This window comes from Prosopis cineraria, unplaced genomic scaffold, assembly GCF_029017545.1.
Source record: "Prosopis cineraria cultivar Desert tree isolate PC_DT_omini unplaced genomic scaffold, ASM2901754v1 PC13, whole genome shotgun sequence".
NCBI classification, from domain to species: domain Eukaryota; kingdom Viridiplantae; phylum Streptophyta; class Magnoliopsida; order Fabales; family Fabaceae; genus Prosopis; species Prosopis cineraria.
In genome coordinates this window covers 38376246-38400360 of record NW_026555344.1, presented here as the reverse complement: position 1 = coordinate 38400360, position 24115 = coordinate 38376246, and the positions used below count along the sequence as shown (strand labels likewise).

At 32.6% G+C, this 24115-nt stretch overlaps 2 protein-coding genes across 2 annotated transcripts; both read right to left on the bottom strand.

Moving 5' to 3' along the window:
• Window positions 1–3450: 3450 nt before the first annotated feature.
• LOC129291721 (GDSL esterase/lipase WDL1-like) lies at window positions 3451–11398 on the bottom strand. The gene is made up of 7 exons (XM_054929226.1): window positions 11380–11398; window positions 7538–7664; window positions 5995–6072; window positions 5164–5304; window positions 4459–4535; window positions 4142–4288; window positions 3451–3822 (listed from the first exon to the last, which is right to left on the bottom strand). The coding sequence occupies exons 2-7, from the start codon at window positions 7646–7648 to the stop codon at window positions 3609–3611; spliced, it is 768 nt and encodes a 255-aa protein (XP_054785201.1). The 5' UTR covers window positions 7649–7664; window positions 11380–11398; the 3' UTR covers window positions 3451–3608.
• An 878-nt stretch (window positions 11399–12276) lies between these two features.
• LOC129291001 (protein NETWORKED 1D-like) lies at window positions 12277–22125 on the bottom strand. Its single transcript, XM_054928078.1, is given in 6 exon segments — window positions 12277–13811; window positions 14454–18562; window positions 18565–19680; window positions 20628–20874; window positions 21580–21806; window positions 21918–22125. Coding segments are annotated over 4 exon segments (6522 nt in total). The 5' UTR covers window positions 20731–20874; window positions 21580–21806; window positions 21918–22125; the 3' UTR covers window positions 12277–12617.
• Between the last annotated feature and the right edge of the window lie 1990 nt (window positions 22126–24115).

Sequence of the window (24115 nt, the reverse complement as noted above, 5' to 3'; positions counted from 1 at the left end):
AGAAGGGGTAACTGAAGAGTGAAGAGCTCATTTGTATAGCTCTTCTCCTTATCATTTTGGTTTGTAACAAATATGCCATAATATTATGCCAACTTAAAAGCATTTCATGATTTTGTTATCATTTGTATGAGAATATGTAAAATGTGTGCATATCTCAGCTTAAGCTTGTAATGTTTGTGATCAAATGTGAGAGGCTAAGATACTAATACAAGTGATGTGATTGAGATGTTTGTATGTTGAAAAGAGTAAAATGATTATTATCTTGAATTTGATTTACCCCATTGCATTATTGAGAATTGAGAGTTTGGTAGTCATTTTGCATGTGAAAGGTTATTTGTTGATATGATTGGCTTGATATATTGTGTATGGTTCATTTAAGATGGTCAAAGTGATTTTGGAGCTAATGTCATTCGATAATGTGAATTGGACACCTTTGAATGTGTTTTGAGGTAAAAACAGACCAATTTAGGTTTAGGTGTCTATCTTTTTAATGAATAACTATTTGAGTGTGAGATAGATGTTATTAGTTAGAGGGTTCAAAGACCTTCATGTGAACACTTGAATTGCTCAAATTGAAAATCAAATGGCGAAACAGCATGCTTTGAAAGTTAGTTTGGGGTGCTGCCATGATAGCAGGTGCTATCGTGACAGTAAGAGTGCACCACAATGCATGTTCAGCGAGAGCATGGATCTTTGTGCCATCTATTGCGGCAGATGAGGTATACACAATAGCAGATAGTGCAAATTCTGAATTTTTCAGTTTTGCTCCAAGTGTACTTTTAAGTGCAAATTATGCTTCTATTACTTGGTTTAACTCATCTTAAACTATAATTTGAGCTCAAAAAACTTTTGAAAGGGACTTTTTTTAGGATCCCAATTTTGTAAACCATTTACTTTTAAACCCTTGAATTGTGATAGATTTTACTTAATCCTGGTTATCATAACGGCATGTTAAAGTGTTACTCTGATAATATCAAAGTAGACATTACATCAAACATCTAAACACTTTCACTTACCCATCTTAGGTTTTTATCATCTTATTAAGTTCTCTTTCTACTCCTACTAGCCCTAACATACTTGTTACCAAACTTTCACCTTTTTTAACCTATTAAATTAAGCTTATAGTTTCAAAGCTTATCTATTAACTTTTAAATCAGTTGCAAAACTTTAATTTAACTCGTAAAAATCTTTTTATTATAAAAGGGTAAGAAAATAATCCTTTAAAACTCTCTAATTTAATTTCTCTATAACTCAGGCTAAAAGAAATTAATGTAAAATAGGATCTTAAGGCAGTATAAAACTTACCCAAAAAGCGACAGGTTAGAAATATCTCCCAGCTGATTGTAAAGCCTTGCCCTTACAGAACTCATGTTCCTCTCCTTCTCCTTTATGCTTTTCTCTCTTTTCCTCTCTCTTCTCATGAGCAGATTCAAGCTTTATTAATCAGATTTTTGTGCCATGTGTAGATGCATTACGGTGCATGAGGCATATATTGCGGTGTGTGACATAGTGAGGAAAATCTCACTATACTCGTACGCTTCACTCCAAATCGCCATTCTTCTGCTCAATTTTATCCATTCAACAACCTAAGAAGTCAAAACTTCAATTTGCCATCCAAAATCCTAATTATCTAGTTAATCCACTAAATTATTAATTTATCCTTTAATTAGTAATTAGTTTCTTTGATTAAATTTCAAGATATTACAATGATTTGATGCTTTATCAAGAAATCTTCCCACCATATTAATGCATAATAAAAAAATTGATGAGTAGTGATTTTTATTGCCTTTTTACCAGGCATATTGTTGGATTAAAAGATTTGTTCCATTTTAATTTCCCAATTGAGATAGACATATGGATTTTGATTACCTTTGAATGGTGGATATTTAACTTTTTGGTTGGAAAAGTCAAATTTAGATTGAGATTTCTTCCTTCTAGAATGAACTTCTTCACTGTAACCACTACATTCATCTCCTTGGAAAGCTTTTAGTTCTCTAAGTTCTCTTTCAAGTTGAGTAAGTTTCTCATAGAGCCTTAGCATAATCAAATTTAGGTTTCTAGGAAGAGTTTTTCCCTGAATGGAAATACTCACTCATGATGAAGCTGAAAGGTTAGTATAGCAAAGTAAAAAAATTTAGATATCATACACTTGCTCATGTATTTTACTCAATATAATGTCACTCATATTTATCACTCTTTTAATGTGTAGTTAAACACTATTCACCCAAATTCAATTTGGCAAAGTTCTAGATGAAAAACGACGACATGAAATAATAGTTATGGTGAAACTAATGTTAAGTTACAAAAAATGTGCAAAAGATGAGATATGATAAAGTAGGTGAGATAAAATAAGATTAGATGAGATATAATAAGATAAGATATAATAAAATTCACCAAATTAGAAAATATATCAACTCTATCCTCTGCCATATTGAATCTCCACTCTCTCTTTATTTTTTTTATATCAAATTTTCTTTTAAGCTCTCTATTTCTTTTTCTTTTTTAATTTTTTGCACCTTTTTCTGCATGATTTCTGTTTTTCTTTTTTTTAATAACGATGCATGCTTTTTTCCTTTGAAGCATGTTGCTTTTTGTTTCAATATGAACATGTAAGGGAAAGAGATATTCAAAAATCAGTAACAAATCAAATATGAAAAAAAAATGGATAAATGATATATGAAAGAAATGATGAATGAATGAGAATGATGAATATAATAAATAATGAAGAACACAATAAAAATGAATAATATATGGAAGAAAGGATAAACGAATGAAAAAGATGAATATGATAAATAATGAAGAACACAACTTGAAAAAGTAACTAAGGTTGTGAATACCAAATGATGCGGGGTAATTAAATGATAGCTCACAATAATTTAAAATTCCATAATATATTATCTCACGGAAAACAATACTAATCAAAATAGTTTCACAATTGAAAAAAAATGCAATTCATAAATTCAATCAAGTCTTTCTAAATACAAATGGCTGAACTAGACTTCTAAAAACTTCCAAGTGAATCTATGATTCCAAATTGATAGATCATATCCTTAATAGATATGTTTTATTCTTATTTGAATTTAAAACATAATAAACTAATTTTTTTAAATTTAAGGAAAAACTAATTAGACTCATGGGTCTTAATATTTTGGGTTAGGCCCAATATGCTAAGAGTCTTTCTTGGGTCTTTAAGAACTTCATTTGCCTTTAAGTTTCTTTGATCATTTAGAACACCCCTAATTAATGATTTCAAGGCTTCTTTCATCCTCTTAGTTCTAGATCTAATCATTGATTCTCCAATACTCTGTAACGAATCAAATGTATTAAATGTTAGATTTTAACCCGTCCCTTGATTCCTATCATTAAGTGGCATGTGTTTAATGTACCGTTTGAATGCTTTACAAATTGGAGAACTCACACCTCTGTAATCTACTCTGTTTCAACAGAAAGTCAGAATAAATATGTAAGATTTATTCATATTTTTCCTTGAAAGGCTTGACAATGGTCTCTAAACAGACAAACAAACAATTACGTTGAGCATCTTAAAGATGTATTCAATAGTGAGAAAAGCTAGACTTGGTTAAGCTGTCCAATAAATGATTCATAAATTATTCCCATTCCACAAATGCAGGTAAGGTCAAAGAAGAGACATTAATGGTGGTTTTGCCATCAGCACTGACAGGATCATAAGGGGAAGGTTGTGAAAACTCCATAGGCATTGATTTCCAGTGCAAGCTTGGCTCCCACTCTGCTTCTTTCAGAACCCTCATTATTTCTTTTGCCACTATCTTGCTTCCCACACTTGACAGATGAATTCCATCCCTGATAAATCATTCAAAAGTTCTAAGGATTCTGTGTGCAATAAGTACATTGTAAGGTTCTTCAACTTGACTCAATATAATTCAGTTCTTGTAGTTTATTGAGTTAAAAAGTTACAAGGATCAAGTTGTTTCAAGTCAAGAATCTATAAGAATTGAGTTATTGCAATTCAAAAAACTGTATTCTCTCTCCCTCTCTATTGGTTAACTATAAAGTTGCACTACTAAGAAGTTATGAATGTGTGGTTGATTTGAATTCCATGGAGGCTTGTAGAGTTTGCTTTGATTAAATATAAAATAGCTCTGTGAACTAATTTACTTACGTGAAGCAGACATCTAACCAGTCATCTCTTTGCTGGAGAGCATTCCAGAGATCAATGGCTTTTATATTCATCTCTTGACAGAGCTTCAAGCATGCTTCTGAATATCTCCTACACGATTCGTTGGTTCGCGTTAAACCCAACACGCCACTGCATTGATTCACCCAAATCATTTTCCTCATCATAATCTAGAATTTGAATTGAATTCAAGTTTCAAAAAGACACAAGAGATGGAAATGTTGACACATCTAGTCTTTTGCCTCTTTTCATTTGATTTTGAACTCAATGATGGCAAAAGAAGAAGAAACAAGGCGTGAGACCTGAGTGATTTCTGAATCTGAGCCTCGTTGATAGGGGGAGAAGTGAGGAATATAAGGCGAGTCTTTTCTGAAAGGCTCTGCTCATCATCAACATTTCTTATCAGTGTCACCCATCAAAGCTACACACACATGTTTATGGTGAATTATTTAACATAAATGAAGGGGAAATGTACAGTTGTATACGGTACAACTGGTATTTGAAATCCTTTCAACCTAACTAATCCAAATCGAGCTGGGTTGAAAGGCAACAAATTCTCTCAACAAATATTTGATGTAGCTGCAAACTTAGAACTTAAATTTAGAATCTTTAGACAAATTACTATAGATCCTAACCAAATGAGCTACATGCTTGTTGGTACAAAGTGAACTTTACATTTGGGGTGAATTACAGTCAAGTTTTAAAATATTGAATTAATGACAATTTGAGAGTTATATTTGAACTTTAAATAATTTATCTATAAATGAAATTCAAAGATTTGTAATTGTTTGAATCAATATTTCTAAGTTATTTTTTCAAAAAATTTGTCACCTAGTTGTGATTAATTAATTTTTTTAGAACGTAACTATCATTTTATATTTATACAACAGTTAATTTTTTAGATGAGCAGTGTTACTTACTGTTTATGATTAATATGTGTGTCAACAACTACGTCTAGTTTCGTGTGGCAGTGATTGAGGAAATAGGAATAAAATGGTGAAGAAAACCTGAAGATGGAGAGCAATGGTCCTCATGTTGTGAATGTATTCGTCAAGAGGCACGTGAGGACCCAGACCCGATGGGTGCGGCAGCATTGAATCATTCCCCCCGAAATACACAATTATCATTGCTGGTTGCACTCCTCCTTCCTGAATTTGGTACACACAGTACACACACACACACAAACGCAAAAGAAGTTACAAGACTCAATTCTGATAATTTTCAAGTCATCTATTGTTAAAGATCTTGAATACTCTATCCATTTAATATTATAAAATACTTTTAATCCAATTATACACTCTATTGAATTATTTAATTATTTTAAAATAATATATTTTTTATGTTTATCTTTATTTAATAAGGTGTATCAATGAAAAAACCTTATTAATTACATTCCTTAATTAATAATATTTTTTTAAAAATTTTATTAATTGCATTTTGAAAAACAAAAAATATTTTATATTTTTAACATGATATTTTAAAAAATATTTTATAATATTGAACAAAAGGAGTATGTCATTCTCATAACGCAAATTTATCAATTGAACTACGAGTGTTTACTATTAAAACATAGCATAAATTTACAAGGAAAACTATACTTGAATTTGGTCCTGGAGAATAATCTTTCCTTTAATGTGAGAATGATGTAATAATCAAATGGATTTTATTGACAAGGAAGGGATTTGATAATCAAATAGATGATTCAATAGTAGATATGAATTATGACTTTATTTTACAAAATATAACTTTTTAGATTTGTGAATATATCATTTATGCAAAAAGACTCATTAAAATAAATCACGTGGATACAAAAAATGGGGATTATTAATTTAATTTACCTTTGGGAAGACTTGAGACAGAACCTCCAAAGCACGCCTTGAATTCCATCCTGAATATCCACGCAATACTATGTCTGCCTACATTTGTCACCCCAATATTTCAATTTTTATTTACCTGAATTTGTATTATTTCATTTCAAACAATAAAATATTATGCGTTATTGCAATTATATCTGAATCTAATCAATTGCTAAAATAATACTCAAATGAATCCAATGAAACTCAAAATAAAAAGAATCCAATGAAATTAACGAGTGGATTCTCCACTGTATTTATTATTTTTCCTTCTCTTCACTTGATTTAACAAATTCATGTAAACATATGAAATAGTATTTCTATATTTTTTTTAAAAAAAAAGTCTCTTTCATGTATATGTATGCGTGTATAATGAAAGTAAATTATTCTCCCATCTGTTTTAAAACATTTAAATAATACAACTGTACTTTTGTTATAAAAAAAAATCTCATTTTCTTATGTAGTTTTTGGAGCTTAGGCCAATATTAATAACTTGTAAAAGATATAGCTTACTATGATTTATTTTTTTGGTTGACAAACCGAGTCAACTTGCTATGATTTTACATTGTGCATTGATCTTAAATTATTTATAAATTTAAATATAGTTGTAGGTTATAGTACAAGAAATCACGTCAAAAAACACCAAAAGATTGAATTAAACTTAAATAACGATTTAAAGATTTGAAAATTTAATATAAGAACAGAGAGTTTTTCAGTGAATTAGTCTAAAAGTTTATTAATCTATTACTTGCAGTCATCAAAGCAAAGAATTTGCATCCCTTCCAACTATTTGTTATTTTCATGCTCTTATTTGAAACCCTCAAAAGACAAATTTGCAAATAACATTTGTTAATTTGTGAAGCAAAACCATTTCCATAAGTTTTTTCTTTACAAATTCACGAATCTCATTTTGAGAATTACAAATTATAGGACAAGAATAGCAAATTGTTATACCAATTCACTAAAAGATCTTTGGTCATTCTTTCAGATTTTCAAATCTTTTAATCTTTAATTCAATTTTCTGTCCATTAATAACATTCCCTATATTTTATATATACTGGAAAACGTTGAAGAACTAAAAATGCTTCATCTCTGACTATGACCATGTATCTTGTCTAAAAATAGTTTTACACTTCCGATTCGGAGGAAGCGGTCAATAATTCAAATAAAAAACAAGGAAATAAAGAAAATTTGAGTTTTTAGTGATCAAAATATACTCTTTTCTTCTTCCCATTTTTTTTTCTTGGATTTTAGCCAACATTTTCAGAATAAAAAAAATAATCCAAGAAGAACTGATGAAGGACTTTGTTTGGAAGGAAGGAATGAATGAGAGGTCCAAATAAACGTAAAGTTAGAAATAAAACAAACCAAAGTGGTTGATATGGCTGGATTACATTTCATTTCAGTGCCAAACGAAGGATTTGGAATCTGCTTGCTCCATTTTTACGACAGAAAACATATATATAAATCCAAACTAATCACAGAAGAAATAAATGGTCAGCAAAGAAGAAGAAGAAGAAGAAGGTACCCGACGAGAATAGAGGTGGGCGAGAATGGAACCCCAACCTTGATTGTTAAAAGAGAGCTCAACAATGGAGGAACCAAACAGCACAAACTCAGGCCTCACTGGTCCAACCATCTCTTTCTCTTTCTATCTGCAAATTAATGAATCTGGGAATCACAACAAAGCTTTATTATATATATAGACTTTGACATCACTTATTGAGTTTTTTTTTTAAATTTTTAATTCTGTTTGGTCCCCTCACCATCATCGAATTGTCGCTATTATATATATATATATATAGTATTTATTTAATTTCATAATTTAATGATCCATTGGATGCCTTGCCACCTCAACCTCCCTTGGCTCCTTATTGTGTCTTTTCTCTTGTCTATTATTTATTGTTTCATTTGTGAGTTCAATGTAAGTTAATATTGAATCAGATCAAGTCTCAAGACATGAAAATTTTTTATAAAGGGATAATAATTTTTTTGTCTTGTAAGTTTGTTTTAATTATTGATTTTGTTGTTTAAGTTTAATTTTTATCAATTTAATTCTTTAAGTTTCCTTAGTTATTGACTTGGTCCTTATTATTCAAAGAAAAGATGACACTGTTAAAGTCTATTGGCATGGACAATGGAATATTGATGGTAACTATGGATTAATAAAAAAGAAGTATATAATTGTTTAGTTAAGAATAACATAGACTTAAAAACTTAAAAACAAAAAAAAAATGAAATACAACATAAGAGACTATATTGATAAAAATTACTCCTTTCATTTTTATATAAAAAATGTTTTTAATCGAATTACGTAAATCAATAAAAGTTAATTATCTAATTAAAAGTATAGTAATATTTTAATTTTGCCTTTACTTATTGTAAATAAAAAATAAATCTCTTTTTTCAAAGTAAATTAATGAGAATAGTATCTTTTTCTCTTTTCAATTTAATAAGGATATAATGGTTCATTCATTAAAAATACTAATAATCTCTTACATTTAGGAACAAAATAAGATTTCAAAAAATATTTTATCTATAGAGACAGAGGGAGTAAAATAATTTGATGGCTAATTTATTCTTTTTTATTACATGTACAGGCCAAGTCATCAATACACTTTACAAGTTATATTATTTAAAAGTCAATTCTTATTTTAAAACATAAAAAACGAAAATGATAATTTAAAAGAAAAACATAAGAGACCAAATCTATAAATAAGACAAACTTCAAAAACTACAAAGTTTGTTATCCTAAAATTTTATAGAGGGATAATGAAATTTCAGGTCCCTCAAGTTTGATTTAATTATTAATTTGGTACTTAAAATTTAATTTTTAATCAATAAAGTTTTCAAAATTTCATAACCATATACAACTATTTTTTATGATTTGTATAAAAAAAATGATACCATAAAGGATAAAAGTGCATGGTCATGAAGCCTTAGGTTTTGATTGATAAAAATCAAATTTCAAGAGTGAAATTGATAAGTGAAGTTAATTTTAGAGACTAAAAATCTCATTATCTTATTTACAAATATATTTATAAGTTACTTATTAATAATCTTTACATTCATATTCGAATTTGTATTTAGGGTCTAGGGATGAATCTTTTATTCTTTTTTCTTTCTAGAAGATGTAAAAAAGTGACTAAGTGATGACCTTATGGAATTTGAAGGAGTCCTTTCATTCATTGATTATATTCACATTAGGTAAAATTACAAATAAAGGACCATATCGTGAATTATAGATAATTACAGACCTCAATTTAAGCAACGGAAACAACTTATATGTGTCACAATTTTTTTTTAAAAAATATAATTTATTAGTCAAAAAAAATAGTTGTGTTACTTCCAAATTCAGAAATTCAATTTTAAAAAGCTAAATTCATAAAGTACGTGTTTGATGAAGCTAAGGGAAGAAGAGGATGGGAGCGGAGAGTTACTCTCCTTCTCTTCCTTTCAATTTTTGAACCCCGCAAGGAATTTTCTTCTATTAAATACTAACCAAACACACCTTGAGTGTTTTAAAAAACTACATTACAAACATAATTAAATTTCACTTTAATTAACTAAGTTTCAAGCAATTTAATTAGGAGAAATTCTTAGTTGTTAGAAAAATCTAATGATTCATAATTATGAACTCAATTTTTTAAAAAGAGTATAACTTTTGATATCTAATTTATTTTAATTATTGATTTGGTCTTGAACTTTGATTCAAAGTAAATTAGTCTCTTTATCTTTCTAATTAAACAAGTGAATCCACATAATTTTTTAATTTTAAAATATTCAATCTTCATAATTTTTTAATTGAATAAAATCTAAAAACTAAATTGTTTTGAATCAAAGTAATCAAGAATTGGGACTTGAGAGAAATTTTGGAAATTAAAGTTAGATTTTTCCTTTTTTTTTTTACAGCAGATTTTCCTTTTTTTTTTGAAGATTTGTTTCAAAAAATTGATATAAGAACTCCAAATTTACATAATTTTGATATAATAAGATACTATATAAGAATTCCCTCAATATTAAAAAATCATATTCAACTATTGTTAAATCTAATTCATGGTAACATTTTAATAGATTTTTTTTTTTTCATTTATAAGATTATAATCCTCAATCTTACTCTAAAAACTTAAGAAGAATCGAGTTCCTTTTCACTTAATTTAACAATTAGTAATAGCTTTTCAATCCATTCTTTCCCTTGGATTTGATATGTCTTTAGTTTCAAACATTTTTTTTATCATTTTTTTCTATTATCTTGAGAAAAAACTAACATTTTTTAAGATGTATAAAATAATTAAAAGTGTCTTACAATAAAAATTGAAAAGTATATTACTATGTAAGCTGTGAATAACACAACTATATAAGACAAGGTATTGCCAATAGATAAAAAAGGAAGGATAAAGGAAAAAAATAAGAAGAACCAAGTTATTCATATTCTTGCTCAAGATAACGTTGATTTAAAGAGAATCCACTAAGTAAAACAACCAAAAAAGAATAAATCTAAGAAGAAAAGGCAAGAATCAATCTAATTGAGGCCAGAGACTAGAAAGAATATTTATTCCCTTTGATTATATTTATTGATAATAATAAGTAAATATCGTTAAATATAACTTAAATTGACCAAAAATATCAAAACTTTTATTTCTATTTTTGTTTTTTTTTAATAAGTAGAATAGGTAATACAAGTCACTGGTTGCCCATGGGCCAGCCCATAGTGAGCTGAATTTTGGCAAGGCCAGCCTGCTAGAAAAATGGACTAGTGAAGCCCAGGCCAACTGGCATGAAATATAGACAAAAAATATTGATAATAGGTATAAAAGAATAAACCTGTAATTTTCCTGCAAAATAATAATAATAATAAAGCAGTGATATTTCAATTAATATGTCAATTAAAATGAAAAGGATAGACGAGAAAGTTTTGAGACATTGCACAAGGAAATACAACGAATTTCCGAATTTTAGAAGGTTGACTAATTTGCACACTTGGTAATATTCTACAATTGAAATAAAATAAAGACAACAATTCAGAGATTAAATTATCAGCATTACTTAAATGAAAAAGATATGAACAAAATCAATTAAGGATCGTGAATCTGTCTGGGGTTTTGCTAAGATCGAGCTAATAAGAAATTAAAATTTGAATTTCATACGGAGGTTATACCACCCTCTCTTCAAAACACCCACAAAAGTCCAAGCCTTAATCTTAACAAAAAGCTTGATGTTTTTAACCTTTGTCTCCATTTGATCTTTCAATACATTGAATTGAATCCAATCCAACGTAAGAAGATCGAAGCTTGATTTAATTGAAGATGAAGCGATCTTTAAACGTAAAAATGAAGATCTCAGCAGAAAAATCAGAGAGATTCCAATCACCTTGCTCCTTCCGTTGCTGTTCCTTTTGGTTTTTCCTTTATTCTTTTTTTGGGTCTAATTTTTATAGTGCCTTTGTCATGAGGTCGCTGAAAAGCCCCCCAACAGAATTTGGTTATCCTTAATGCTGGTTGATTAATTCAATTAGTCGTCTGTTACGCTGCAATTATGGTAAGTGGAAACTGAATACTGTCATGTAATTTAGTCAAATATTTACTATTTTTAGTGCATCCATTTTTTGCTCTTTTATGAGGTTTATTTGATTATTTGATGGATGATGAATCATACAAACTTCACTAAATTTTATCAAAATTATATATAATATTATTTTTTTTAGTTATACACTCTTTTTTAATAGAAAAAAAGTTGAAAAGGAATTTAATAATATATATTCGTTCTATTTTACATTTATTAATTACATCCCTAATTAAGAATGTTTCTGAAAGGGAAAAAAAAAATCCCTTATTGATTACACGTTGAGAGATCCAACATGCCTTATGCTATTTTTTAACACAATACTTTAAAAAATATGAACAGCTCAAACTCACTCACACAAATTAAGGTATAAGCTGGCTTGCGTGTTATAGTATAGCTGTGAGCCTGTGAATTGAATGCAAAGATACTATCTCAGACTTACATGTCTTATATTTTAGACCCTACAGGATTTCTAGATTGACTATTATACTATCTGAGACGCACGAATCAAAAAAAAAAAAAAAAAGCATAATTGAGAAGGACAGAAGGTTGACTATGTTTGGTTAGGTGAGAGCATCCATTATACACTGATGGATGTAACAAACCGTAATACTCCTCTTTGTTAATCCTCTTCTCTCTTTCTAAACCATAGCCTTTGTTTATTAAGAGGGGAAAAAGGCTCTCCATATAATAGACAAAGAGGACTATTTAAACAACATAATCATATAGGCAAATAATTATTCTTCACAACCACGGGTGTTCTATGCCTTATGCTTATCATGAATAACTTCAACAAATTCCAGCATGGAAGGAGAGATTATTATTCAGTTAAAGAAATGGCAAAAATTAAAAGAGGCAGCACGATATGCACAAATAGAAGCTGGAAGCAAAATGAAGGGTAGTTTCTCTCCATGGCACCGAAAAAACCTTTTGGGTCTCATGGATAAACTCTTGAAAAGAAAATTTACAAACAAGAAAGCTAATGCCTCGTATATTCTAAGAAGCAAGGATTTTGCTAATAATCAGCCGATAGATTGCTTACTTGACTAATCTCCTTTGGTGGGTGGGTGCACACACGAACAAAAATGTGCCCTTTTCTTTTTCTGGTTGCTTCTCGTCCCTCCAAATCCATAGAGATAGTCTCGCAAAAGGACTCTTGGACTTCGATCCGCCATCATTCTTGCTTTTCCTTTGATATCTCTCTCTTCATCAAGTTTCAGCAGAAGAAATTGTAGTCTCTGCACTTCCAATTGCAAAAGTCCAATTTTCTCTGATCCTCTCCGTGCCTGTTCGGAAACTCTCGTCCTGCTGATGCTTCCACTCTCATCTGAATCTGGTTCAGGATTTTCAACAAAGGACAGTTTACCCTCTTCTACATTCTTCATTAGCTTGCGGTTAGCATCAAACAACTTAGTGATGGACTCCTCAGCAACTTCAAGCTGCCCTTTCACACTATCATACTCATTTCCTTTTCCCTTTGTGCTCTTTTCAGTGGTCTCAATCTTCTTGATCAAATCTTGCACAGTAATTTTAAGGTTTGCTAACTTCTGTGCATCAGAATCAAGTCTTTCTATAATCTTCCCTTTGTTGTCTTCTTCACGTGGCTGTGTCAATCTTCTTGAGATCTCTAGTTTGTCCACACTCAACTCCTTCTCAACCAATGATTCTACAGAGCGATGCTTATTTTTGGGTTCTTTGGTTACTCCTATCTGATGGTAGTTGGCTGGTCCGGTGGTTGGCTCTTGTTGCACCTTACCATCTCCGAGGCCAATACTACTATCCCTGTTAGAAGTTTCCCATAGCTCGAGCATCTGATCATCAACCTCAGGAGTTCCTCTCCTACTTATCCCATAGGATGAGCTTTCAGACATTTGATCAAGCATGATGTCTTTTGTCAAAACTTCATTCTCTGCCACAGGAATGTCTGGAATTGATTTCCCTATCTTCTGCTTATCAATAGTCCCATCCTGATGCTCTTTTGCTTTATTTATTCGAGGGCCACGGTTGCTAGAATGAGTGTTTTCTCGATTCCATCTAATTCCAGTTTGTAACTCCTGAATCTCCCTCAATTCATCCTTCGGTTTGAAAATTTCATTCAAATGTTTAACAGCCATTTCGATTGCATTGATCTTTTTCTGCATTTCTTGAATGTCTGGAAGTGCATCTGGCGCCATGGTAATGTGGTTTTCACTTGTTTGTGGATCTCCTTCAGTGTATTGGTGGTTCGTCAAATTATTAACCTGCATAATGGTGAATACAAGCCACATTATGATATCCAGAAGAGCATGCAATATAATACTGTGGTGTAATTGAAGAAAGGGGAATAAAGCAATCATACTATATAACAAGGAAATCCACCAATGCCCAAACTTTTTACAATGACATCTGAGACAGCAGCAGCCTACATTATTACATGGCCTCAAGCATTCAAACAGGCAGTCTATTGTTTAACTCAAAAATTAAAGCCGCCTATAAGAACAAAGTAAATGTAGGCATGCGCAGGTTAGATTTCAGCCTTCAGGATGAACAAATTGTGAAGGGAAAAAAAAGCATAAGATATGTGCGGTTGACATTTTCATTCTGCCACACAGGCTTGCAATATTCGACAGCAGTCCAAGTCATGGTAAACAACTAGAGATATTAGAATAGACAGATTAGGATTGGGGTGACCACGGGCATTTAGCCCAACAGTTCCATACCATGTCTCAAGCACACAGGAGTGCAACATGTCAAGGAATCCAAAACACAACATTTAAACCTCCAAAAATATTTTCCTTCCCTCGTTCAGGCAGACACGCACAGACATTCACAGAAATTAAAATAGTGGAACAATGAATTCTGAGGCAATATGATGGGAAAAGAAACAGAAAATATGTTAGTACCTTTGATTTTTCACAGTTGTGTAGTTCTGCATGCACAAGAGTCCGCATCTCTAAAGATGCGATGCAATCCTTCAAAGCACTGACAGCTGGGACATAAGCAGCCAACTGGTCATGTAATCTTCCATTTTGATCTTCCAACTTGCTAACTCTTTCTTTCATCCGTTCACCTTCAATACTTTTATTGTTATGTTCACGTTCAAGACTCTCACAAGTACTGGCTAGCTCACGAAACTTTCCTTCAATTAATGTTTCATTGGTAGTAGATATCTGCACTTCCTCATAGAGTGTGGTAGCTTGAGTTTCCCAGAGCTCAATCTCATTTGTTCCCTCCTTTAGTTGATAATTTAACTTCTCTTCTCTCAGTCTAGTTTCTTCAACTTCTTCACAAAGATACCCCACTTCAGATTCCAACTTCTGATTCAACTCACGCAGACATCTGAGCTCTTCATTCTGACTCTCACAAGTATTGGCTAGCTCGTGAAACTTTCCTTCAACTAAAGTTTCCTTGGCAGTGGATACCTGCACTTCCTCATAGAGTGTGGCAGCTTGAGTTTCCCAGAGCTCAATCTCATTTGTTCCCTCCTTGAGTTGATAATTTAACTTCTCTTCTCTCAGTCTAGTTTCTTCAACTTCTTCACAAAGATGCCCCATTTCAGACCGCAACTTCTGATTCACCTCACGCAGACATCTGAGCTCTTCATTCTGACTCTCACAAGTATTGGCTAGCTCGTGAAACTTCCCTTCAACTAAAGTTTCCTTGGCAGTGGATACCTGCACTTCCTCATAGAGTGTGGCAGCTTGAGTTTCCCAGAGCTCAATCTCATTTGTTCCCTCCTTGAGTTGACAATTTAACTTCTCTTCTCTCAGTCCAATTTCTTCAACTTCTTCACGAAGATGCCTCATTTCAAACTCCAACTTCTGATTCACTTCACGCAGACATCTGAGCTCTTCATTCTGACTCTCACAAGCATTGGCTAGCTCACGAAACTTTCCTTCAACTAAAGTTTCCTTGGCAGTAGATACCTGCACTTCCTCATAGAGTGTGGCAGCTTGAGTTTCCCAGAGCTCAATCTCATTTGTTCCCTCCTTGAGTTGACAATTTAACTTCTCTTCTCTCAGTCCAATTTCTTCAACTTCTTCACGAAGATGCCTCATTTTAAACTCCAACTTCTGATTCACTTCACGCAGACATCTGAGCTCTTCATTCTGACTCTCACAAGTATAGGCTAGCTCATGAAACTTTCCTTCAGCTAAAGTTTCCTTGGCAGTAGATATCTGCACTTCCTCATAGAGTGTGGCAGCTTGAGTTTCCCAGAGCTCAATCTCATTTGCTCCCTCCTTGAGTTGATAATTTAACTTCTCTTCTCTTAGTCTAGTTTCTTCAAGTTCTTCACAAAGGAGTCCCACTTTAGACTCCAACTTCTGATTCACTCCACGCAGACATCTGAGCTCTTCATTCTGATGATCCTTGTCTGAGGATAAGTTCAAAATTTGACGAGTTTGATCATCAAGTATCACCTTGGCTTCATCGTACTTAAATTTTAAATCTTCCAACATTTCTTGCAACTCTGTTTTCTCGGTGTGCAAAGCTCTAAACATTTCTGATGCAACCAAAAGCTCGCTTTCCTTTTGTGACAGCAATTCCTTTCCTTTCTGAATCTGACAACCCAACTGATCATTGACAGATTGAACTGATTTTAGTTCAATGCTTGATCTGTCAAATGACTCCTTAAGATATGAATTTTCCATTTGTACATCTTCTAATTTTTCTGTCATAGCTTTCAACCTATTCTTGAGGTCGTCATTTACTGAACAAAGTTCACCAAGATCTTCATTTAGCTCTCTGAGTGCCAGGACCTTTTCAAAGACAATGTTCTGGTAGATCAGAGAAATATTAGATTGAGCCATTGTATCATGAATCATGGCACAGATTTCTTCTTCCAAGTTGCCTTTCTCTTCACCCAGATCTAAGAATCTTCTCATCAAGGAATTTTTCTCTTCCCATGTATTGCAACTTTCATCCTGTAAGTTTTTGTGAGCCCGCTCCAAGTCCGACAGCTGCTGAAGTAGAACCCCTGTTTTAGTAGCCATTTCTTCAATTCTCTGTTCTCCCTTGCTTATAGTCAGTTTCAATTCTTGATTCTTCTCTTGTATGCTTCGGACCTCTGCTTGTAAGGCCAATAACTGCTCAGACTGGATCCTCAACTCCTCATCAAGGGAATCTCTTTCTGTCACAAGTTTTTCCGCCTTTACCTTCAACTGCCCAAGGAATGTGACAAGAACTGAATTCTCAATGGCCAGGTGGTGGTTTTCGTTGAAAATTGTATCTAGACATTTCTGTCTCTCCTGAATTTTACCATGTATATGGTCCAGAAGAATGTGGTCTTGTTCAGCCATATCATCAAAAGAATGGTCCCTGTTAAGGTCTAGAGTGTTCGACACCTGAAGCAGCCCACTCCTATGTATTTTGATTCTGTCAAACAAAGAATTCATCTGAACCTGCTTTTGAACCTTTTCATTCTCCAAATTTGATACCAATTTCTCAGAAATTTTGTATTTCTCCAATAGTCTCTGATACTCAACTAAAAGGGAGAAGTTCTTTTCCTCCAGATCCAGGATGCATTTTTGCAAGAGGAAAATTTCAATTTCAGCATGTGCAGCTCTATCCAGTTCTTCTTCGTATTCCTTTTTCCTACAATTTGCATCTTCTTGTGCAATATGAAGTTGTAATTCCTTCTCAGCCAAGTGTCTCTCATTCAATTGCACAATTCTGCAGTGTTCTTCCCTCTCTGCATAAAATGAAACCAGAAGCTCCTCCACCTTTTGAAGTGCAGATTCCTTCTCACCTTTCAGTTCCAAATGCCTTAGTTCCAGCTCACTATGTTGATTCTCGATACTTTTCAGCATTCGATGAGCAACGTTCAACTGTTGCGCTAAGGTTTCTTTCTCAGAGATCAGATTGGACTTCTCAAAGCCAAGTAATTGGTGTGAGTCTTCTAAGCTTTTCCACTTCACCTTTAATCCTTCAAGTTCAGCATTGGCATCAAATAATGAATTTTCCAGAAGGTTGTTCTTATCGGAAACATTCTCTAGCTTCTCAGTCATAGTTTGCAACTGAGAAAACAAGCTAGCCTTCTCAACAGTGAGAGTGGATTTCTCCTCGAGTAGAGATTGGCACGTTTCTTCTAAGAACTGTACCTTTCCTCTGACACTTTCTAATTCAACATTCAGGTCTGAGAGCGAATTCTCCAAAACAGTATTTTTCTCCAAAAGTTTCTCCATTATCTGCAATTTTTCCAGAAGAACTGCTTTTTCACCTCTGTCAGCCTCACATGTCTCTTTCAACTTTGAATTCTCATCCTGTAATTTCTTCACAGTAAACCCAAAGCATCGTGGATCTAAGCCAGTTGAACTAACCTCCTCGATCATGGCATCATGCCTTTCATTCACATCACTGAGCTCCTCTTTAAGACAGTAAATTTCTTGCTGGAGAGCATTTCTCTCATCTACTCGCAGTTCAACATCTTGTTCGGGTTTCTCTATTGTCTTCCTCAGATTAAATATTTCATCCTGCAAATTTTTAGTAGACAAAGATGAAGAAATTTTGAACTCATTTAGAATTTTGTTTTCCTGCTTGACCTTTTGTACTTCCTCTTCTAAAGCCTGCTTATGAAATTCTACATTCTCCAGAACTTCAGCGTTATGGTGAAGCTCAGCAGCAATAGATCTCAGTTCTTCTTGAGATTGAGAGTGCAAATTCTGAAGAGTTTGGAAAGCCGTTTCAGCCTCTACAAACCGTAACCTCTCCTCTTGTATGCAATTCCAAAGCCTACAAAAATCCTCTTGCTTCTGACTAAGTTCTTCATTTTGACAGCCCAACTTCTGCACCAAAGACTGCAGTTCAGACTGCATATTTTCATTTGATGTTTCCAAGAGTAGACACTTCTGCTCGGAACTCAGCAACTTTTCAGCACTGTCATCTATCTTGAAATTTAGCTTACGCACCTCCTCTTCAGAACAAGAAAGTTTATGCTCCAAACTGGAAATTATTTCCGAGCATTGCCGATAACGAAGAGCTGCATCTTCCTTCTCCTCAGTTAGTTTAGAATTTCAAACTTCAAGGCCTCAATTTCATTTCCAGCTTTATTAGCTTGCTCATTAATCTTTCTAGCATTCTCCTCAGCTAGTACTAATCTGTCCTCCAACTTCGATACTGTCTCCAAGCACTGTTTGTACTGATCAAGGGCTGCTTCCTTTTCAGCTTCTACTGCAGTAAGGTCTTTTTTAAGGGATTCAACCTCCGTTTCAGCTCTAATGACTCTTTCATTAAGTTCTCCGACGTTCTTTTCAGTAGAGGAAATATTTTTCTCCAGGTTGGATACTTTATCCAAGCACTGCTGGTACCAAAGAAGGCTAGTTTCCCTTTCAGCCTGCAATCTACTAAGAATTTCTTTCAAAGTTTGAACTTCTGCTTCAGCCTTGCCTGCTCGTTCATTGAGTTCCCGGGAACTGTCTTTTGCATGAGATACTTCTGACTCTAGATTAGACAATCTCTCCAAACTCTGCTGATATTGAAGCAAGCCAGCTTCCTTTTCATCTTCCAAGTTAGCAAGAGCTCTTTTTAATGCCAAAATTTCTGCCTCGGCCCTCGTCACCTGTTCAGACTCAGACAAAACTTGAGCTCTGATGTCATGGTTCCCATCATTTTTTTTATTATTATCATTATCCACATCATGAAAATTAAGCTCTTTTCTAGCGCGTCCCTCTCCAGGCATGAAGAGATCATTGAGCTGTTTCAAGCCCCTTCTGTTTTTAGCAGAATCAGGTTCTTCAGTAAAAGCTCCATTTCTTTTAATAGCATAGAAATTAGATGAAGGGTTTCCACAAGCATCCTTTTGCACTTCATCAGGGTCCATAAAAGCACGAGAAGAGTGAGACATCTCAGGAGTTCGTGGCTCAGCCTCCATAAAAGGAACACTTGGTAAATCATCTGCCGGTAACATAGGGACTTGGTTGGGAAATGCTTCAGCCATAGTCCGTTGAGCTTGGCGGATGACCCCAGTTGCATGATCATATCTTTCAGCCAAAGCACGGTATGCCCTATAAAACTCTTCAACCAATTTCATAAGCTCCGGGCGCTTTTTATAGTACATTTCTGCCCTCCTGGCAAAGGAATCTGCATCTTCTTCAATAAGCTTAATCATCTGCTTCACCTTGGAATCCATATCTGTTCAAGAGAGGAAGGCATTGCTAAGCATGTTTAGGCAATCAAGCTTTTTATTAGAGAAAATATGGAATCTATATAAAATAATGTTTACATTTACATTAAGTTTACAATATGCTCAATCTGTAAACTAATCAATATCTAATACAGTTAAGAGTACGACTCCAATCAGGTTTTGAAAAAAGCATATGCCAGTCTAATGCTATCTAAAACATTTCTCCACAAGTGCTTAAGTGCCAACAGCACAATTCCCAGAAGGAAATATTGTCGCATATACCCTGAGGAATAAGGCAAATACCCGCTATAAATGAAATAAAAAATGTGATACAAGAAGTACTAGGGCTAGATATGGTTTCGCACCACAGAGACCACCATTGTGCACATGTCATAAAAGAGAAGGCTGACATTTTATAAAATTAAAAACAAAACCATCTTGTTATGCTTCCTTCAAAATTTACTGTTGTAGGACAAGAAGATTTTTCAATAGAGTAGGATAAAAAAATTAAAATTCAGTAACATATAACATATTTGGTGATGACATTTTCATTCATAGTCTCATAAAGTGCATCATCTTGGGTCAGTGCACCAGGAAGTGAAATCTGTATTGTTTGAGTCAACATATACTATTATAACAGACGTCACTATTCACTAAAAGGACTGTGCTCAAACAAGATTCGTGCACATTTATCTAGTTAGCAGCTTTAAACTCCAAATGCATTTAAGTCATAATTTGTGCGGATTCATTGCCATCTCAGTAAGAGTTCATAATGGCTAAGTAAATGAAAGCTAGACAGAAAGAAAATCACTCAATTAGAGTTACTTGCTAGAAGTTCTATGTCAAAGGCATTTCTTCCTCCCATCAATAAGTGAAAACATACATGGTTCACATCAATCTCTAAAGCTAGCTACAGCAACTTCACTAGCAAAACCAGAAAAAATTGGAGCAGTACCGGTCAGATTTTCTTGAAGCCATTTTGAGTTCTTTGGACTTATGTGGCTGTCCCACCACCACGAATACTTTCTTTTAAAATCTGCTTGGGGCTTGGCTGCCATAGCTCTAGCTAATAACACCAACGCTTTCTCTTCTGATGTTATAGGGACTTAATCCGCAAAATTTGGATGATACAAGCTAGAAGTGGCAAGTGTGCGTTAGACCACCGAAATCCACACCAACGATGGGAAACCGAGTCTCTGTTGCTGCTTGTACATAGTCATGGAATAGACAAAATAAAAGCAATGCAAAATCTCAGTGTCAGATCAATTGAAATGCACCAAAAAAATTAAAGGCTTTTTTTCCTGAAATTGAAATATCAAATACAAATAATGAAAAGCACCACTGATCACTTTATCAGTAAAATCCAAGTTCCAGGATGTTATCTAGAACTTATCTCTGATCTCTGATAGCTTTCACAGGAGTTAAAGAATAAAATATCTGCTATCGCCAGGTCAATACAAACTACCCGATCAAAGACAAAATCACTAATTAAAACAAGTTCGGGAAGTTTGTAGGAGGCAGTCCCGATCTCTGTTACAGAAAAGGGATCAACGACCCAAAAAAGAATCAGAACTCGGACAATTATGAGAACAAAATCCATATTCACTAGATGTCAACAAATCAACCGCTTTCCTCAAGTTTTAATAAGAACTACTGTAACCTTGAGACAGTGACCATATGATTCGACCACTGATCAATTATCAAACTCATTTCAAGTAACGCTCCTTATAATAATTACTAAAGATCAGAACAAAATTCAGTGACAAGAGAGGAGGAGAAGATACAGAAAAGGTTCCAAGAAGAGCAAGAGATCAACCGTTAATGCACTCCGGCACAAAAGAAAACCAAAGCAGAAAGATTCTCGCAACAAATTGTGAAGCACATAATTCAGCTATCAAATAACTCACCAAAAAAATAATAATAATAATAATAATAATCGGTTCCGATCACCACCAGAGGCGATAAACAACCTCAGCTGCTTCTTTATTTCTTTTCCTCCTTCCTTTTCTCACCTTTCCATTTCCTCATGTTGGTTCTGGTTTTGGTCAGATCTCTGGGTTCACTATGCTTTGTCTCTCTCTCTCTCCCCTATTCTTCTTCTCTGCCTTTATGCTGTATGGAGGTTGGCACAGTCCTTTGAAAAAAAGGAAAAAAAAAAAAAAAAGTGGGCGGGCAAAAATGAAACCATCAAGAGCTACACGTGGTATGGATAAAGTTAAATCAAAAGAAAAGAAAATTCAATTACCATGTTTTACAGCTAACGCTAGCTTTACTTCAGCAATTCGATTCTGATAATTATGTAGAATCTGTAGTGCTCCTTTGGGACGCTAGAGCCAATGGACCTGAGGAAATGATTTTTAACGTTAGAAAGCAGAAACGGCTAGATTGTTGCAAAAGTGATGGGGACGACGATGATCACGCACTTCGATCATGTTCTTTCTAGTGTTTCTGAAATTTTGTCAAGAGGAGCAAAATCATCACCAAACCAAACATTTCGCGCGTGCATCAAATCAGTAACAATTTTCATTTTTCAGATCCCGAAATAATCTTTTGTTTTGCTCTGTAATAATAGAGTCCAATTGTTTTCTAAATAAATTAAAAAAAAGTTTGGCCAACTGTACTAAAGTCTGATAAAATCAACCAGATAATACGTCGCCGACTTTTCGTTGAGTTTTTTTTTTTTTTAATTTAGTCGATTGGCATGAAAGAAAAATTAGCCCAACGTTACGACGGTTCCTAAGAAGGAATTTATTTATTTTAATGGCTGGATTTTACTCCTCTTGCCATGATTAATTAATTAATAATTTTTGCATCAACGTAATTTTTGTGGAATAGAATAGATTTGAAATCATCGTTTTCAAAAGATTTTCCTTTTTTTTTTTGAATGGAATGTGTTCTTGGTGAGAAGTATTTTATTCGGCTTTCTATATCTGAAATGAAGAAAAACCTGTCCGGATTATCTATTATTATCGTTTTCCAATTACCATATTTTATTTTATTTGCAACGGCAACAAAATAAAAAACAACAGTCGCACGGTTGGTTTGGTATTTCTGAGTCTGATGTGGAAAACGAAGGATGAAAGTTGAAACTTGAAACATGGAAAGAAAGAAAGAAAAACTAGCCAGAAAGGACAGAAATTTCAGAGGATATGACTTTTTCTTTATCCTTAAGCATAAAAATATAATTGTTTGTTATTATGCAAGCATAATAAATACTCCCTGTTTTATTGTAAAATATTTTAAAATTTTTTACATATTTTAAAAAAATTAATTTTTATATAATATAATATGTACTTTTATTTTTATTTTTAATTTTAAATAACGGTATGATTATATTAAATACTTTTACATTAATAAAAAATAAATTTAAAAAAGTTTTTTAATTATTTTAAGACATCTTATATTTTAAATTAAAACTTATTTTTAGAAAGTAATCAGAAAAAAAATCATGTTTTTCAGATTTTCTTTTGTTTCTCGAACTTAATTTATTTTAATGAAGATGTTAATTAGGTCAGGAAATTATGCCCACGTGTTGGCCTTCTACTCATCGAAACACATTAATCATGCACTTAAATATTTTAACATATTTTCAGATGGAGAAGCAGTTGCACGCTTCTCTTTAAAATTTTAAAAATAATAAGTCATTTTCAATCAATTTTGAGTTTCTGTATTACATTGTCTTTATATATATTCATTATTTAACAGAGTAACTCAATTATAAATAAATACAAAAAATTTATTAATTTTAAATATTCAGTAAGAATTTTCTTTGGAAAAACATCATAAACTACTCCTATAAAACATATAAAATTTTATATTTTTAAATATGATGTTGTATCTCTTACAAAAATATCTTATCTTTCCCCTATTTATAATATAGGGCATTAATAACTTCTCTCTCCCAAATCATTTTTTAAAGGGATATATATTTAAAAATATAAGACATTTTAATGTTTCAAGATATAATTAATATATTTTTAAAAAATATTATTAATAAATAAATTATTTTATATTTATTTTTACGTAAAACACCTTTTTAGATAAAGATAAATATAAAATTAATGAAAAGATATTGTTAGTTTAAAAATAATTAACTAATTTATTGTTGTGAAATTTAATTTAAAATATCTTACATTTTTAAACAGGATAAAGTATTTCATAATTTTCAAAAAATAGTTAAAATCTTAGTAATTAAATTTTTTTTATATCTTTTTAATTATGCTCTTATTTATTTTTTTGAAAGGTAATTACATTTTTATTAAATGTCTTATATAAATGATTTAATAATGACCAATAAAGTTATCAAGTGAAGTTGAGTTTTGAGAAGAAGTTAACGCTCACAATATAACAAATAAATATTATAACTTTTATGAAAGGATATGCTCATATTTAATGTATTACAGTGTCTCAAACATCACTATCTTTAGAATAATATTTGTTAAT

Coding starts and splice junctions, on each gene's coding strand:
- LOC129291721 (XM_054929226.1), bottom strand. CDS start 7,648: ATGGTTGGACCAGTGAGGCCTGAGTTTGTGCTGTTTGGTTCCTCCATT. Junction 4,536..5,163: donor CCATTGCTCTCCATCTTCAG/GTTTTCTTCACC, acceptor GATGATGAGCAG/AGCCTTTCAGAAAAGACTCG. Junction 4,289..4,458: donor CAGATTCAGAAATCACTCAG/GTCTCACGCCTT, acceptor GAATCAATGCAG/TGGCGTGTTGGGTTTAACGC.